The sequence below is a fragment of the Hevea brasiliensis genome, chromosome 18 (genome assembly GCF_030052815.1).
Source record: "Hevea brasiliensis isolate MT/VB/25A 57/8 chromosome 18, ASM3005281v1, whole genome shotgun sequence".
Classification (NCBI taxonomy): Eukaryota; Viridiplantae; Streptophyta; class Magnoliopsida; order Malpighiales; family Euphorbiaceae; genus Hevea; species Hevea brasiliensis.
This window is the reverse complement of record NC_079510.1, coordinates 37,359,024-37,377,364: the sequence shown is the minus strand read 5'-3', so window position 1 is coordinate 37,377,364 and position 18,341 is coordinate 37,359,024. Positions and strand designations below refer to the sequence as shown.

At 37.1% G+C, this 18,341-nt stretch overlaps 2 protein-coding genes across 2 annotated transcripts; both read right to left on the bottom strand.

The window, feature by feature from the left end:
- Positions 1-2,699: 2,699 nt before the first annotated feature.
- Positions 2,700-7,099, bottom strand: LOC110651738 (E3 ubiquitin-protein ligase RGLG2). Its single transcript, XM_021807126.2, has 12 exons — positions 6,722-7,099; positions 5,616-5,960; positions 5,076-5,160; positions 4,856-4,996; positions 4,659-4,772; positions 4,456-4,553; positions 4,102-4,181; positions 3,922-4,027; positions 3,709-3,836; positions 3,435-3,618; positions 3,046-3,102; positions 2,700-2,944 (listed from the first exon to the last, which is right to left on the bottom strand). The coding sequence occupies exons 2-12, from the start codon at positions 5,916-5,918 to the stop codon at positions 2,864-2,866; spliced, it is 1,377 nt and encodes a 458-aa protein (XP_021662818.1). The 5' UTR covers positions 5,919-5,960; positions 6,722-7,099; the 3' UTR covers positions 2,700-2,863.
- An 8,829-nt stretch (positions 7,100-15,928) lies between these two features.
- On the bottom strand, positions 15,929-18,044 carry LOC131175865 (uncharacterized). Its single transcript, XM_058140543.1, has 3 exons — positions 17,542-18,044; positions 16,517-16,894; positions 15,929-16,091 (listed from the first exon to the last, which is right to left on the bottom strand). Exons 2-3 carry the CDS (start codon positions 16,888-16,890, stop codon positions 15,929-15,931), a joined length of 537 nt encoding a protein of 178 aa, XP_057996526.1. The 5' UTR covers positions 16,891-16,894; positions 17,542-18,044.
- Between the last annotated feature and the right edge of the window lie 297 nt (positions 18,045-18,341).

The following is an 18,341-nucleotide window of genomic DNA, read 5'->3' as shown; positions in this document are numbered from 1 at the left end:
AAAGTTAGCTGCTTGCATGATAGCACAATACATAAATTGAATTTAATTAATAATTTTAATTCATTTTAAATTCAATTAAATTTTATTTCAAATTACTTAAACTCATCTAAATTCAATTATTATACAATAATACTTAAATTTATTAATTTATATTTTAAATTTTGATAATTTTATAAAATATTTAAATTTTATTTATTTAAAATATAATATATATATATATATATAAATTTTATAAATATTATTATAAAATATGAACATGTCTATAAAATTAATTAATTAATTAATTATAAGCCTAAATCTCTTCCTCTGGTGCACCCTCCTGAACCTCTGCGAATTTCTAGATGATGCTCTCCCTGTGAGCCTCTCTTTCTTCATAAACACCAAACAGATCCTCATTTCAGTCTTTGGTAGGCAATCCTGGAGGCAGAGGCCAGCAGCAGAAATGATTGGTTTCTGAGGATGAAAAATGAAGATAATCTTTAGATTAGTTCATGGATTGGAAGGTGTACAAGATGGTTAATCCTTTTCTACACCCAAGGATGCACTAGCACTACATTTGTTTTGCTGGTTTTCTTAACTTCTATATGAATGAAATTGGAGGTTGGCTTTGAGAAAGAGGTGAGGGCGTTGAATCCAGAAGCAGAAGCTGGTGACCTGAGTTATTTATTTCAGAGCTCATACGTCCGCCTCTTTTGCGCAATTTTTTTGGGCCAAATGAATCATTCTCTAGTCCCTTACCCTTTGTTTGAATCGAGAGAAATGGAGAAAAGAGAAAAGAAAGATTTCTTTAAATTCATTTATTTGGACATCAAATAGAAGAGAGAATCGAAGAAAAATAAGAAAAAATAAAGAGAAATTTTAACTCAAAATATTTCTCTCCAAATTTATGGAAAAATAAGAAAAATAAGGAGAAATGTTGATTAAAATATCTAAATATCCTTCTACGATATAAACATAATAGTATTTCTCCTATAGGAGAAATTGTATTTTCTCCCTGTTCTAATAACCTATCTAAATAAAAAAAAAAGTAAATTAAATTTACTTTATTTTCTTTTCTTCTCATTTTCTCTCTTTAATTTCTCCTCATTTTCCTTGCCAAGTCAAAGATCCAAACAAAGGGTTAAAGTAACCTGAAACCTCAAAGGACTGATAGCAGAATATCAGCATCTGAATCAAAAAGGAGGCTTTCCATCCCAGGAGGACTTCTAACCGTTGGGCTAGCACATTGGACACCATTTTTCCTAATCAATGGCGCCCGAATTGGTAACTTGTATCACTCTTGAAGCTTCCATGAAGTTTCATACAACTTGTCACACTCACAATTTCACATTGGCTCCAAGTTTGCATTTTTATTCCCAGTATGCTTGCACGAAATCACTTCACGAGTTAACTGTAGTCTAGTCATATCAAAAGTGGTTTGCCTGACTTTAAGAGAAAGGAAAATACCTGATTATTCTTAGTTTGAGTAAACGTATACATACAAGCAACCGATCCCACAAGGCTCGTTTTTTCTGTGAAAAATATTTTTTTAAAATATATTTTTCATATTTTTTAAAATTTATATGACACTTAGAAGTTAAAGTGAAAACAGAAATTATTTTATTAGATTTTAATAATTTTATTAAAATGTGAAAATATTTAAATAACTTACACTATATTAATTTAATATTGCCACAAAATAATAACATATATTTAAAAATATTTTCTTTAAAAATAATTTCAATAAAAATATTTTCTGCTCAACAAAGGGAACCTTACGTGAGTACAAAAACATCCATCCACATGAACCATGGAATAATGTTGAAACCTAAAGCAAGCTGTTACTTGTTAGAAACATTAGAACTTCTGCAATAGCCATTCAATAGCTGAAATTCTGATTGCTGTCAAATGTTTGCGTTTGGGTGGCATCACGAGCCAAACTTATTGAACTTACCAGTGTGACTGTTTTGTTCATCATTCATCCATAAAAGAGACTAACTTAACCAATGAACTAGAGATGATAACTTAGGAACTTGCAGAAATAAAAATGCTTCTCACAAAAATTCCACGCCTAAAATCAGATAAGTTAAAATCTTTACCTTTGGATACCTTAGACCTGGCCAATTTCGAGTCAAAACCGCCGGTTCGGCCAGCCTCATGATTCAAACTGATTTTAATTCGAAACAATTCCGGTTTAAAACAGTTCTATACAATCTCGGTCGGATCTCAGTACAATTCCCAGTTCGGCCCAGTTTTAACATTAAAAAAAAATTAAAGGGATACAACATAAATTTTTTTTATAAAAATTGTGAATCAGACCTATTCTAATTTGGAACTACCGGTTTGAACCAATGATTTCAAACTGATTCCAATTCAAGTCCAAGCCAATTTATGAACCGAAACCATTGATTCAATTCATTCGATTCAACTGGGTAGGTCCCAATTTGAACTGACCGGTGGCCGGGTCTAGGGCACCTAACTACCAAACTACAACTAATAGATTCCACAATCTAGACCTAGACTTCGATTAGTTTCACACGCATGAGAGTTACATCCGTAGATGATGATGATAAAAATAATCATGATTATATTCATGTTTCCAGCTGCTTGACATAGATTGTAATATTTAACCCAAATGGCCCTAAGATATTCATTTGCTGTCTTGTATGGCTCTAAATAAAGGGGAAACATTGAAGAGTAATGAGAAAGAAACTATGCAATACGAGTAATTTACACAGAACATTGAATTGATTTCCTTGAATTCAGATCATACATCCGAAGCTAACACCAGCAGAACCAATATTTTGAATATTTATATAACGAACACAAAGAATGATAAAAATTAATTTATACAAAAAAAAAGGAGCAATCGATGCACCGCTGCTTAGTAAAGCTTTATTCTCATTTGAATTTCTCTTCGACAGATAGGACATAACTGAAGGCTTTCTCCACATTCGCGGCATGTCTAATAAATGAGACAATTCATCAGTGAAATTCACATCAATATCCAAACATATCTCTTTCAGAGCTATATTATAAGATGTCAAGAAATATTCAAGGAAATACCTGATGACCGCAACCAAAGGCCATGTTCTTCGCATTAGTGAGGCATATGGGACAAACCTATGCAATAACCACAGGAGTGAATCCTTATCCTTATAACCAGTAAAGTTGCAAGAATGATGACTATCACATCTCTTCATGACCATATTGTCAGAAACTATGTGAAAATGTAAGATGCAAGTATTGCCAAACAATAATTTGCCCACTAGAGTATTAACGACAGTGTGTGGCATCAAATGGAGTTAGGTGAGTAAAGATGAAAGATAAAATTTATACCCCATTTCAAACCTAGTCAGCTAATTCGAGATCAGTTTTATGTAGTTAGTGCGAACATAAGTGAAACATCACTCTCTATTCCAAAAAAAGAAATTTCAAAATTGAAAGTAACTCGCCTGATTATCATAAGTTGAACTTGGAGCAGATGGAGCTGAGCTGGCAGGTCGGCTGTCAACCGGATAAGAAGGAACACTTGGCTTATAACTGCTAGATCGAGAAGGTTTAGAGCTGCTGAAAGATGCTGCACCATATAAAGGTGGAGGGAGAGGAACCCTCTCAGAAACATTCCCCTTGCCACGACTGCCCAATTAGATTAAAATGATGAAAATATTGTGTCAATGCAAGTGCTGCAAACATTAAAAATGGACCACAGGAAGAAGAAACCATTACCCCAATATATTAAGCTCTATTGTTGCTTTATATTGGGAAGGAATTTCCATTAGAGCAGCAAGAGCAAATTCTGTCTCCTTTCGGGATGAGTCCACACGCTTTGACATGATTTCTGTGAAATTTACAAACTAGGGCAAGAAATAACTGTTAACAATCTTGTCAATCAACAAAGTGAGAAAATTTATGCAGTAACATCTAACAGAAAATACTCACCTGGAAATTATCAAACTCTCGAGCAGGGATGTTATCATCAAATTCCCTCATCATGTCCCAAGGTCCATCTCCAACCCCAACTAATACAATTGATAAGGGAAGCTTGCTGTAACAAACAAACACATAATTAGAAAACGAACTAAGATGGGAGAGAGGGAGGCTGAGGACAAAAGAACTTACCTTGCCTCTACAATGGCATCAACAGTCTTCCGCTCCTGAGGACTTAGCTGGCCACGTGCTGTATCAACACTTCTAGTAACCTAAGAAAACCACAAAGAATCACTAAGTCCTTGAGAAAACACCAAATGATAGCTAAAAGTAGTCCACATCTAATTTCCAAAGAAAAATCCATTGCACAGCAATAATATTACCTAGAATGATGACACATTTATAACATTCTATAATTCCTTTCATATTCATGTTAATATCAGTCCAACTTTTTAGTCATTTGGGAGCATCTTGAGTCAGAGTGGCATGTCTGCCCCACTTTTTATTTCTGAACCAAAGATTAAATCAATAGCAAAGGCATAATACCTGCCCATCTGCAATTATTAATAAAACATGGTACTGGCCACCACTCTGCTCAACAATGGTTGATGCCATTTCAATGACAGGAGCAAAAGATGTCGGTCCTGAGAGAAAACGACAATAAATGTAAGCCATAACAAGCTCTTAACAGCATCAATTAATACTTGTGAAGAAAACAAAAAACTGAAGAATTGTGATATAACATAAACCTGCAAGTCGAAGATTGGGCACGATTTCCCTGTAGCGACTCAGAACTTCCTCAAATCCATTGCAGAATCTCTCATCAGGATAGAAGCAGAAAACATCCTGATCATGTGTGGAAGCTACCAACATAAGAAGTCACACTTGTTACCACACATTTTTCTCAATCAAACTCTTATAGCTAAGCAAGTTATCATAAACATACCATCCCCAAATCCAAAACAGGGAATCAAGTTATCCTCGTCAAATGCAGCTAAAGTTTTTCCAATAATGGATATTGCTTGTTCATAGGGATTTAAACCATCTCCAATGTGATGCAAGCTTCGTCTGTTAAATGATCTTGCACCTATTCATCAAATTACAATTTTAAGTATATCCAAAATTGCACATAAGATGCACTTTAAACATGGGAGATAGAGTTTCACCTGTCCACTCATTGCTCTTTGTGAAATCAATACCAACAATAAGATTGGAAGACTCAAGGCCAGCACGTGCAAGGGCCTCAGTCACCTGCAAAGAATATAATGGTTCATATTACCTCTAAATTCCTATAACAGGCGTAATCATAAGTATCTACTGCATAGAAAATGCATAAAAGTCTTCCCACCAAAAAGTCACGTTCCAAAATTTGAAATGCAACAACAACCAGAATAATATCTTACAATAGTTGAGCATAAGATTATATGAAGTCCAAATTAGTTGAAACAAAGGGAAAGATCAATAGGCAATCCTGCAGTTCTTGAACGTTAAAATACAATTAGAACAAGAAACTGAATTTGAAGACCATGTTTACTTAAATCAGCAAGGCTCCCCATATCGCGCAAATTGTAAATGTGCAAAGAGCATAAATATTTAACCACTATATTAAAAATTAAAAAAAAGACCATCATAAAAGCTCCATGCATATTCTTTCTTATCTAAAATATAACCACAATAAACATCCAAATTTCTGCATGTTATGTTACCTGGTCCAAGGACTTGTAATCATCAGCAATTCTTGAATACTTCCTATCAAGCTGCCTTCTATCATGGTTAAAGTTCTGCGAGGACGAACAATGTTGATGTGACCCATCTGATTGATGAGGTGCGTAGTTGTAGCTATAACCTTCTTGACCATAAAATTGCTGGGGCGGGTGGTTGTAGCTGTAGTTTTCTTGACCATACGAGGATTCAGAATAACCATGATTTGAACCTCCCCATGACGACGAATTTGAACGTATAGAAGAATTGGACCTCCAACTTCCCTCCCTTGAATTTTTGCCCCCCATCAACTTAATTATCTATAAAACTTTGGCAATTACTTTTCTTCCCTGATAGAAAACCAAACCTTGTGAAGAAAGAAAAGAAAAATGGCAGAGCACGAGAGGTAGAGTAAGGTTTCCTCCTAATACAACAGGATAACAACAAAAACAGCTTGTACTATTCTTTATTCAAACCAATAGCAAGGAACACCTAACAGCAAAAGAGCTCAAATATCAACTGAAATATATTTTATAAGCCAGCAGATGAAGAGCCCAAAATTCAAATCATCAAATACATAAAAAAGAATATGTAATGGCTGAGATTCAAATGGTTAAGCGGAAAAAGGAGACCCAGTAAGAAAAGGGAAAAACAAGGCAAGTTCCTAGCCAAAAACAAAGACCTAACAGACAGCTCAATGAAGGACTACCCACGTAACCATCTCTTCCCACCGCTTTGGAGAAACGGGCCTTATCGGCTAAGCTTTAATTTCTTGAAGAAAAGTACTCTAATAAACACAAGTTATAGGTAAAAAGACCAAATAGCAGCCCACGTGGGTTGTTTCGAGAAAGAAAAAAATACATACAAAAATTTTGAAAGCAATGTCAAAAAATGGGGAAAATAAAAACCAAAATGAAAGGTCAAAGAACAAAACTTGGTGTCCAATCTGAACTCTAAAATAGATTAGTAAGCGATAATTTAGCAAAACCAGCGGCAAAATATAGGGAGAGAAAACTTAAAAACCAACCGCATTGCTTAAGATCTAAATTAATACTCCAATACTGAAGAAACTGAAAAAGACCCACAAAATAAATAAGAAAGGAGGAGTTACCCAGATGCGAAAACCCCTGGTAGCATCGTCCGAAAATGCAGAGATTCCTGAATAGTGGACTGGAAGTGGATTTGGATCTGATCCTGCTAATGCTTCAGGCTTTTTGAAAATTTAATCCACATGACAAAATCAACAAGGAAAGGAAAGTTAAAATGCTTTCTCCAGCTCAGCATCTTTTCAATAATTGATTGGCTTTTGTTCTTGGTATTTCAGAATGCCCAGAACATGGAAGTTTCGTGCCAATGCAATCAGAGCTGTTTTTTCCTTATTATTATTATTATTATTATTTGGTTGCCTTGCCTTGCCTTGTATGGAATCAAAGTAACAGTTGTTAGTGATTAGTGAGTGCCCGTTGGATATGCACGAAATGAAACAGATAAAGATAAAAATATACACAATCTTGAAGAAAAGGAAAGTACTCGAGGGTTGGATAATGGATATGCACTGCTGTTATTGCGCTTATCTGGCGGCGGGGCTTTGATATACCTAATTTATTTTTAGAAAAATTATTATTTAATAAGTAATTATTTAATTTTATATTTTAAATAATATATTATTTAATATTTATATTTAATTTTTATTAAACTGCATAAATCATATTTAACAAATTTTAATATTAATTAAATTATTATTTAATTAATTTACTTTAATATAATTAATTAATATTTATATTTAAAAAATATTATTATTTAATTTTTTTATTTTAATAAAATTAATTAATTAATCTTCATATTTTAAAAACACAATACTGTAAAAAAATATATTTCTGAATGATTATTGAAATTTTATTATGAAAAAACTAAATTTATGTGTGTAATTTATAAGATTATTTAAATATTATTTGTTCTCTATTAAAAAATATTTTCCTGAATCATTATTTTGATCATATGAATATATAAGAGAACTGATTAATCTTTTTATATATAGTTACTATTTCCTATTAAGAGATGAAAAATATAAAAAAAATGAATAGATAATGTTATGAGTGAAAAGAGGAACAAATACGAAGAGAGAGAAACATGAGAGAACAAAAAAAAAAAAGAGGATCAAGGTAATTCATGCATTTAAAAAATAATTAGAGGGACTTAAAAGTTAACATGATTAAATTATAGAGATTAAATAATAATATTTTTAAAATATAATAACTAACCAATTAATTTTATTTAAATAGATGATTAAGTAATTGTTTGACTGTGGTTATTAACAAAAAAAATAAAATGTTAAGTAAAATAAAATATAAAAGTTAAATAATATATTTTTAAAAATATAAAATTTAATTATTAATTTTATTAAAATATATAAATTAAATAATAATTTTTTTATTATTATTTCATATAGCGAATACAGAGTAGAAAATGACAATACATGTTTTTTTATAAAATCATAATAATTGTATTTTTATTTTTATTTTTGTTTTATTTTTATTATGTATTTTAATTATAGAACACCTTTTATTCTATTCCTTATACACAATAATGTCTACTTCATTTTTTTTAATATTTAAAACAAATTTATCACGAGGCTCTTTTATTTATATTCTATTTGTTGCGGTCTACATAAATTCTTTGTGGTATCAACTTGTAAAATAGAAAATAAATAGATTAGAGGTCTACCGGGTATAGATCCGAAAAGGACCCTTCAACGCTTAAATTAGAATTAGTATGAGAGAATAGTATATTAAATTGATTAGAAAAAAAGAACATGCATCTATAAATGATCTGATCTCTTTATATAAGATATAAATAATGGTTAGTTATAATAAGTCAACTATTAATTATATTGATATTATTAACTAGTATAATTATAATATTATATTTATATTTATAGTGCATAATTATAGGCATTGTTATATTTAACAATCTTACTTAAATTACTTATTTTTACTTAAAATTCTTTCATTTTATTAAATGGGTCTTATAGTAGTTGAATCAATTGAACGAAAATATCATTAGACTTATGAACTATCTAAAAACCTAAATTACTGTGTTAGTTATATATATTTTGAGGAGGTATATCACTGTTAAATGTTACAAAAATGTCACGACCCAACCTATGGACCGGACCGACACTAGGACCTGGGCCAGCCTGAAGCCTCCGAGGCCCGTAGTAAGCCTAACTGTTCATTTACCCAATTTTAAGGCCCATTTGGGCCCAATTTCAAGAAACCAAACGGACAGAGTCCGGCCATAAAATGGACTTTCCAACGGGGAGTTTTCGACTCACCCGACCTGTAAACACAATAAATACTCAATTGGGAAGCTCAGCTCACCCTCCACATACTCATCAGCATAAAAATAAATGGGAGCTCAGCTCCCTCATCCAATCCATCAAACATGCATAGAATATTAAGTTTACAGGTCCAAAATAATAATTTAGTTTACAGACCCAAATTAAATAAACATTTATAACACATGCGGAAATTCTAAGATTTAACAAGTTTATACAAACATTAGTAATCGACCTGCAAGGGAGAAAGCAGGTTAACCTCCAAAATATCCTCCTGTGGCCTGGAAAAATTTTTGAACATGAGTGAGCGTTCGACTCAGAGAGTAAAATATCAATTTTAACCATAATCTCTATAACTATCTAAAACTAATGCACCCTGTAGAGTGAAATGCAACATCAACAACATTTTCACATCATAACATCAAAAGGTAATTTGGAGCACTCACGCACTCGTAGCATCAATCATAATATATGGGAGCCGATCCCTATACGACTCTCTTAAATCCAACTCGTGCCGAAAAACTCAAGCGGACTTTCGCTAATAAACCAAATCAAGGGTCCCAGTGAAGAACTCAAGCCGTGACTACCCTCGAAGGATCGGGTCCCAGCGAAGAACTCAAGCCGTGACTACCCGTCCTGTCCATAGTCCACACCACATCACACGCACACCAACGCACGCACACTGCTCCAAATTACCACAACAACATTCATGGCACGTTAACAGTTATGAATGCAACATAAGTCGTGCCTAGAGTTTAACTATATAATATATGCATATAAGTGATGCATGGGCATGCTGAACATATAATAATATCGAAATTACAATTAAAATTAATATTTTACTCACAGACTTGACGACAATCACTATGGCGGCTGGGCGGAGGAAGAAGGCTGTCCCGGCTCACCTGACAATTATATTACAATTATTTAATACAATTGACTCAATACAAATCAAGAAAAGACCAATTGCGTCCTAAGTCGTGCCGAAAATCCGGCAGAGTCTCCCCTATACTTAGGACCTACCCAACCTGCAAAATGGCTCAAAACACACTTCTATATTTACAATCCATATATCCACAGCTCAATCATATCACACAGCCCCTCCTGAGCCCATCAAATCAATCATTCATCACAGTATGTAATATTTCAATTTAATCCTTATAATTGACCATTTTTGCAAAAACTGCCCAAATAAGCTCTAAAAATTCTAAAACTTTGCCCCGCGGTCCTTAGCAATATTACTAAGCTATTGCAAAAAGAATCATAATTTTCTAAGCTGCCACGAATATTTTATGGATTTTTAATCCTATTTAAGCACTAGAAAATTACGAAAAAGCAAGGTTCGGGTTTACCTTTACCAATTCCGACTTCGGGAACGCGCTCGGGATGTCTGACAATGGGGGGCTAGCCAAAACCTCGGTCCAATTCGGAGACTTTTCCGGTAACGGGTCTGTCTGGCCGGAATTTCGCAGACCCGGTCAACTGTCGAATTTCCGCGAATCGAGGATACCTACACGAAGCCCATAACACGGGGGTTAGTACATAAATTTTTCAGAATTTTCTAAGCTCATTAAATGCTCGGAAAAACACTGCGAAGTTCCGTGGGACCCACCGAAAAACGGTGTCAGAAAAATTTGAAATTTATGTCGCCGCGAAGCTCTCGACGAGTGGAGCGTGGGATTCACGGTTTTCGAGAAATCTAGCCCAAAAGTCGAAATGGGCTAAAAACTTCCCGAGCAAAAATTGGACAAACCGCTCGATGGATTTCGGCGTTCTTGGTGTCTATGAAAAGCTCTCGCCGAGTAGATGATTTTAGACACAAGACCCGGTCCAATTGGTGGCCGGATCGACCGGATTTTAGCCGAAGAAGTCAAAACGCCGCTCGCGCGAGGGAGGGAATTCGAGCGAGGTTTCCGGCCGTTTGGGGCGGCCAGTGTCAGGCGGTGGGTGGCGCGCCTACTGGGTGGCAGGGGAGGTGGTGGCCGTGGCGAGGGGCAGGAGGAGAGAGAAAAGAAAGAAAAAAGGGGAGAAGGTCGGGACGCGCGGAAGAAAAGGGAAGAAGAAAAAGGGAGTCGGTCCGATTCGACCGGTCCGATTTGGTCCGGTTCGATTCGGCAGGTCCGATTCAGAATACAAAATTTTAAATTTTTACTCTGCCTCGGGACTGAAAACGAGGTCCAAAAATTCCGAAAAAATTTCAGAAAACTCAGAAAAATACGTAGACTCCAAATATATTTTTAGTTTTGCCACGTGGTCTTTAAATTAATTTTTAAAAATCATCAAAGTTTATATTTTCGGAAAATTGAACCCGATTTTTAAAATCCGAAAAATCTCAAAAAAATTCCTAAAATTAAAATAAAATTAAAATACCAAAAATGCTCATAAAATAGTAAAATTTAAAATTTTGGGGTGTTACAAAAAATGTCAAGGAAGCCTTAGTTGTGAATTAGTCAAAGTCAAGTCCTTGAAACTCAATAGGTTTTAGATAGAAGTTTTGAATTAATTTTCATTTATTATGTTGCTATTATTCGTTTATAAATTATTTGTTGAATTGTCTACATATGGTGTGATTTTATGTAAAAATAGTTCAATGGCTTTTAAATTAAATATTTACATTGATATTTACATATTTATTATTTTATAATATATATATATATTTAAATTAATTTTATAAAAATTTTAATATAAATATTTAATTTAAAAATTATTAAACTCATTTTTATATAGATGAATTTAAGGGATAAAATTAGATGTGACAATGAGAGCCTTGACCCTCCAAGCATTAGTAAATGTTTTTTTTAGGTATATTAAATTTTTATTTTTTATTAATTGGTTTCTCAAAATTTTTATTGGCAACTCCAAAAATTTATATAAAAATTTGTAGTAAATTTTAAATTTTTTTATTAATTAGCCCCTCAATTTTTCCATTGATGCTTTATTTATAATTTATAATTTATTTGATTTAAATTGAAGTATTAAAATTACACTGATTATTACTAAATAAGTACAAAAGATAAATAAAAAATTAATTATTTAAACTTTTATATTTACAAATTAAAATTTTATCAGTACTTGTTATTTCAAAATTAAATATAATTTAATTTAACAATTTTCTATCATATTGTTTTAAATTAGATGGGATTTTTTTAATTTGTATTTTTTGTTTTTTTTTTCTATATGTACAATATAAATTTTTCCTTTGTCTTTCATCTTAAATGCTTTCTCTCTTTTATGTCATTCAAATATATATATATATATATATATATATATATATATATATAACTAATTAATTAATAGTCTAAACTCTTATGCAAATTGTGAATTGATTAACTTAATTATATATTTGGTAGTCCACTATGGCTACAGGTTGCTCCTCAAATGTCAAATTCTCCTTTAGCTCTATCACATCCGGCTGCAGTACATGAGAAGGATCAGGAATGTATTTCCTGAGCATGGAGATGTGAAACACGGGATGAACGTGAGAAAGGTTGGGTGGTAGCTCCAACCGGTAGGCAACTGCTCCAGCTCTATCAGTAACCTCAAAAGGTCCGATATACCGAGGTGCCAACTTGCCCTTCTTTCCAAATCTCATGACTCCCTTCATTGGAGAAACCTTCAGGAATACATAGTCGTCCACTGCAAACTCCACATCCCTCCGTCTGGGGTCTGCATAACTTTTCTGCCTACTGAAAGCTGTTTTCAGTCGTTCCCTGATTAAAGGAACTATCTCTAAAGTGTACTGCACTAGGTTTACATCATGCACCTTCGCTTCCCCCATTTCTGTCCAACACAGAGGAGACCTACACTTTCTTCCATATAGTGCCTCATAGGGCGCCATTCCTATGGTGGAGTGATAACTGTTGTTGTAGGCAAACTCCACCAAAGCTAGCTGATCATCCCATTGACCTCCAAAATCCAAAACACTCATGCGAAGCATGTCTTTCAGTGTTTGGATTGTCCTTTCGGACTGTCCGTCTGTCTGAGGGTGGAAAGCCGTACTGAAGTTCAACTGTGTGCCAAGTGCCTCCTGCAACTTTCTCCAAAACCGAGAAGTGAACTGGGGCCCTCTGTCAGATATTATGGAAGCCGGAACTCCATGCAATCTGACTATTTCTCGAATGTAGAGCCGGGCATACTGTGCCACAGAGTATGTAGTCTTCTGAGTAAGAAGTGAGCTGATTTGGTCAAGCGGTCTACAATTACCCATATCGAATCATATCCTCGCGTGGTACGAGGCAACCCAGTCACAAAATCCATAGTGATCATTTCCCACTTCCATTCTGGGATAGGGAGCTCTTGCAGCTTCCCTGACGGTCTCTGGTGTTCAAACTTCACCTTCTGACAAGTCAAGCACTTGGACACAAAGTCTACTATGTCTCTCTTCATGCCATTCCACCAGTAGCTATCTTTCACATCATGGTACATCTTGGTGGAACCTGGGTGGATACTGTACAGTGTATAGTGTGCCTCTTGCATGATTTCATTCCTGAGGTTGTCCACATCGGGCACACATATCCTAGAACCTTGCACTAGGGCGCCATCATTGGCAAATCCAAACTCACCACCTTCACCTTGCTGTACTCTTTCTATGATCTTCATCAATTGTTGGTCTCTGTGCTGGGAAACTCTAACTCTGTCCCTCAAGTTTGGCCTCACTGAAAAGTGAGCCAACAATACCCCCTCATCTGAAAGATCTAAGATTAAACCTTGATCCATCAACTCATGCACTTCCTGAATCAACAGTCTCTTCTCTGCTGAAATGTGCGCCAAACTGCCATAAGATTTTTTGCTTAAAGCATCTGCTACTATATTGGCCTTCCCAGGGTGGTACTGGATGGTGCAATCATAGTCTTTCAGAAGCTCCATCCATCTCCTCTGTCTCAAGTTTAAATCCCTCTGTTGGAAGATGTACTTCAAACTCTTATGGTCGGTGTATATCTCGCACACTTCACCATACAGGTAGTGTCTCCAGATTTTTAGTGCAAAGACTACAGCCGCCATTTCCAAATCATGGGTGGGTAGTTCTGCTCATGCCTCTTCAGCTGTCTTGAAGCATAAGCCACTATTTTTCCATTCCGCATCAAAACACACCCTAGGCCAACTCTGGAAGCGTCACATTACACGGTGTATCCTTCACCGCTCATAGGTAGTGTTAACACAGGGGCAGTGGTTAGACACTCCTTGAGCTTCTAGAAACTCACCTCACAGTCATCTGTCCAAATGAATGGAACATTCTTCCTGGTCAACTTAGTTAGGGGAGCCGCTATCCTGGAGAAATCTTGCACAAAACGCCTGTAGTAGCCAGCTAAACTCAGAAAACTTCGCACCTCGGATGGTTGTAGGCCTAAGCCAATCGATTCTGACTTCAATTTTCTTGGGATCCACTTGAATACCGTCACTTGAAACCACGTGTCCCAAGAATGAGATGCTTTCTAGCCAAAATTCACATTTCGAAAATTTGGCGTATAGCTGGTGCTCCCTCAAAGTCTGCAACACCATCCTCAAGTGCCACACGTGTTCTTCCTCGGTCCGAGAGTATACCAGAATGTCATCTATGAATACGATGACAAAACGGTCCAAAAATGGCTTGAACACCCTGTTCATCAAGTCCATGAAGGCTGCTGGTGCATTAGTGAGTCCAAAAGACATCACCAAGAACTCATAATGACCATATCTTGTCCTGAAAGCCGTTTTGGACACGTCCTCATTCCTGATTCTCAATTGATGGTAGCCTGACCGCAGGTCTATCTTGGAAAAGAATCTAGCTCCTTGGAGCTGATCAAACAAATCATCGATCCGAGGAAGTGGATACTTGTTCTTCACAGTCACCTTGTTCAGCTGTCTGTAGTCGATACACAACCTCAATGACCCATCCTTCTTTCTCACAAATAGAACAGGAGCACCCCAGGGTGAAGTGCTCGGACGTATGAAACCCTTGTCCAAGAGCTCCTGTAGTTGCTCCTTCAGCTCTTTCAATTCTGCTGGTGCCATCCTGTAAGGTGGCATCGATATGGGGTTTGTACCCGGAATAACATCAATGCAGAACTCTATTCCCCTTTCTGGTGGCAACCCTGGAAGCTCTTCAGGGAAGACATCCATGAATTCTCTGACAACAGGAACATTTTCCATGCTGACACCTTCTACAGATGTATCTCTCACCAATGCCAAATACCCTTGGCATCCACGCCTCAACATTTTTCTGGCACTAATTGCTGACACCAAATTATATGGAGCCACGCTCCTGTCACCATCAAAGCTAAACTCTTCCACACCAGGTATGTGGAAGTATACCTTTTTGTTCCTGCAGTCTAAGGTGGCATAATGAGTTGCCAACCAGTCCATCCCCAGGATTACATCGAAATCCATTACTGGTAGAGGAACCAAGTCTGCTGGGAGGATCTTTCCATCCACTACTACTGGGCTACCCGGAAAAACCATATCTACATCTATGTTGTCACTAAGTGGGGTAGCTACCGACAAAGGGCATTCTAAGGTTGTAGGGTTTCTACCCAACCTCATGGCAAACACAGGGGAGACAAATGAGTGCGTAGCACCCTGATCTATCAAAACACGAGCATCATTAGAACAGACCAGAAGAATACTTGCCACAACTGCATTTGAAGATTGAGCATCCTGGTGGGTCAGTGTGAAAACCCGAGCTTTACCCCTACCCTGAGTGGCGTAACTCGACATCGACTTCTACCTCTGACCGCCTCCAAATCCACGTCCCCCTTGTCCTCGGCCTGGCCATCGAATCGATCGCCATGTTGGAAGCACCCGGATACAACTGTCGAGGAACATTCGCAACAGAACCCTGTGACCCCATCTGTTGCCCGCTGAACATGGGGCATTCTCTAGCAAAGTGACCCGGTTGGCCACACACAAGCATACTCTGATCCCATCAAACAAGGTCCTGAATGTCCTCTTCCACACTTGTGCACAAGGTGCCAAGGAGGATCTGAACTGCACCCGTAACTCAGATTACTCGGCTACCACTGCTTTGGATCCGCAGTGCGAATCCTCGTGGTCGGTGTATGAAACCACTTCTCTTGCTCCTACCCTTTCCTCTGTAATTACCACGCCACCACCGTCCGAGTACCCATGGAAGGGACACCGAGGAACCCTCGCTCTGCTTTTCTTTGCTCTTCCATTTGTCATCCACAAAGATAGCTAATCTCAATCTGTCTGGCTCGATCAACCACCACATCAAAAGACTGATCCGACATCATGGCCAGGTTCGCATACCTCCTGTCAAGCCCCTTTAGGAATCTTTTCACCTTCATAGTCTCTGTAGATACTGCTGTAGGGGCATATCTGCTCAATTCCAGAAATTCTGTAGCATATTCATCTACAGACCTGCCATTCTGTCTTAAGGCCTCAAAGGCCCACTGCTTCTGATCTCTGAAGCTTTCTGGCACAAACCGATTGATAAAAAGTTCCACAAACTGAGCCCATGTCAAACCCTCCATCCGGGGTAACACGTAGTCATTCATCCATTGCCTAGGCATGGGCCCCATGACGTGCTGCATACATTCTATCAATCTTCTATCACCAATCAGAATTTCTCGCCTGCTCATAGAATCCAAAAACCGATATGCATCGTCTGACACATCATAGGTACCAGGCACCAACTTCTTGAAATTTATGATCTGTTTGTAAGATTCCTCTCTTGGTGCGGTGGACTGCTGCTGCTGTGGAGGGTGGACCATATACTGCGCCATCATGTCGATGGTTCTCTGCAGACCAGCTAGAGTAGCTGCCATGGGGTCCATGGGACCCTGTGCCATGAAAGACTGTTCTTGAACTGTGGGTAGCTGCTCTTCTACTTGAGCAGCTCTAGGCCTCCTACCCCGCCTCCTCGGGGCAGGCGCCTCATCCTGTGCTGACACCTCGTCAGGCACATCTGGTTCTGGTGCAGTGGCAGCTCTCCTGCTTCTACGCATTTTCCTGAAATTCAGCAGCATTAGCCCACAAAATTCAAAACTGCACATTGCACAGCTCTATAGACTCATATTTACACACAATATATGAAGCAGAAACTAGAAGCAAAGACGACAATGCAAGACGAATATGGACCCTATTTTTCCGCATGTGACTCCTATTAGACTTTTCCCAACACTTTAGACAACATTCCCTAAGAATCTGGAGCCTAAGCTCTGATACCACATTTGTCACGACCCAACCTATGGGCCGGACCGGCACTAGGACCTGGGCCAGCCTAAAGCCCCCGAGGCCCGTAGTAAGCCTAACTGTTCATTTACCCAATGCTGAGGCCCATTTGGGCCCAATTTCAAGAAAACAAACGGACAGAGTCCGGCCATAAAATGGACTTACCAACGGGGAGTTTTTGACTCACCCGACCTGTAAACACAATAAACAATCCATTGGGGAGCTCAGCTCACCCTCCACATACTCATCAACATAATAATAAATGGGAGCTCAGCTCCCTCATCCAATCCATCAAAACAGACTTAAAATATTAAGTTTACAGGTCCAACATGATAATAATATTACAGACCAAATTCAAATAATTACTGCTAACACATGCGGAAATTCTAAGAGTAAATAAAATTACACAAATATTGATAAACAACCTGCGAGGTAAAAAGGCAGGTTAACCCAGAACAAAATATCCTCCTGTGGCCTGTAAAAATTTTTGAACAGGAGTGAGCGTTCGACTCAGAGAGTAAAATATCAATCTTAACTATAATCTCTATAACTATCTGAAACTAATGCAACCTGTAGAGTGAAATGCAACATACACAACATTTTCACATCATAACATCAAAAAGGTAATTTGGAGCACTCACACACCCTGTAGTATCAATCATAACATATGGGAGCTGATCCCCTATACAGCTCTCTTAAATCAAACCTTGTGCCAGAGAATTACTCAAGCTCGGAATTCCACTTAATAACCAAATCGAGGGTCCCAACGAATTACTCAAGCCGTGACTACCCCTCGAAGGAACGGGTCCCAGCGAATTACTCAAGCCGTGACTACCCCGTCCTATCCATAGTCCACACCACATCACACGCACGCCAACGCACGCACACTGCTCCAAATTACCACAACAACATCCATGGTACATCAAAAGTTATGAATGCAACATAAATCGTGCCTAGAGTTTAACTACATAAATATATGCATATAAGTGTTGCATGGGCATGGTGAACATATTATAATATCGAAATTATAATTAAAATTAATATTTTACTCACAAACTTGACGACAAATTCTCGTGGCGGCGGAGGAAGAAGGCTGTCAGCTCACGACAATCATATTACATTTATTTAATACAATCGACTCAATACAAACAAAGAAAAAGACCAATTACGCCCTAAGTCGTGTAAAATCCGGCAGAGTCTCCCCTATACCTAGGACCTACCCAAC

What these genes read in the sequence shown, in the direction of transcription:
- LOC110651738 (XM_021807126.2), bottom strand. Translation starts at nt 5,918, where the DNA reads ATGGGGGGCAAAAATTCAAGGGAGGGAAGTTGGAGGTCCAATTCTTCT. An exon ending in AAAGAGCAATGAGTGGACAG is followed by an intron (nt 4,997 to 5,075) that starts GTGAAACTCTAT and finishes TTTGATGAATAG; the next exon opens with GTGCAAGATCATTTAACAGA. An exon ending in GCCCAATCTTCGACTTGCAG is followed by an intron (nt 4,554 to 4,658) that starts GTTTATGTTATA and finishes GTTTTCTCTCAG; the next exon opens with GACCGACATCTTTTGCTCCT.
- LOC131175865 (XM_058140543.1), bottom strand. Translation starts at nt 16,890, where the DNA reads ATGCGTAGAAGCAGGAGAGCTGCCACTGCACCAGAACCAGATGTGCCT. An exon ending in TTTTTGGATTCTATGAGCAG is followed by an intron (nt 16,092 to 16,516) that starts GCGAGAAATTCT and finishes GACAAATGGAAG; the next exon opens with AGCAAAGAAAAGCAGAGCGA.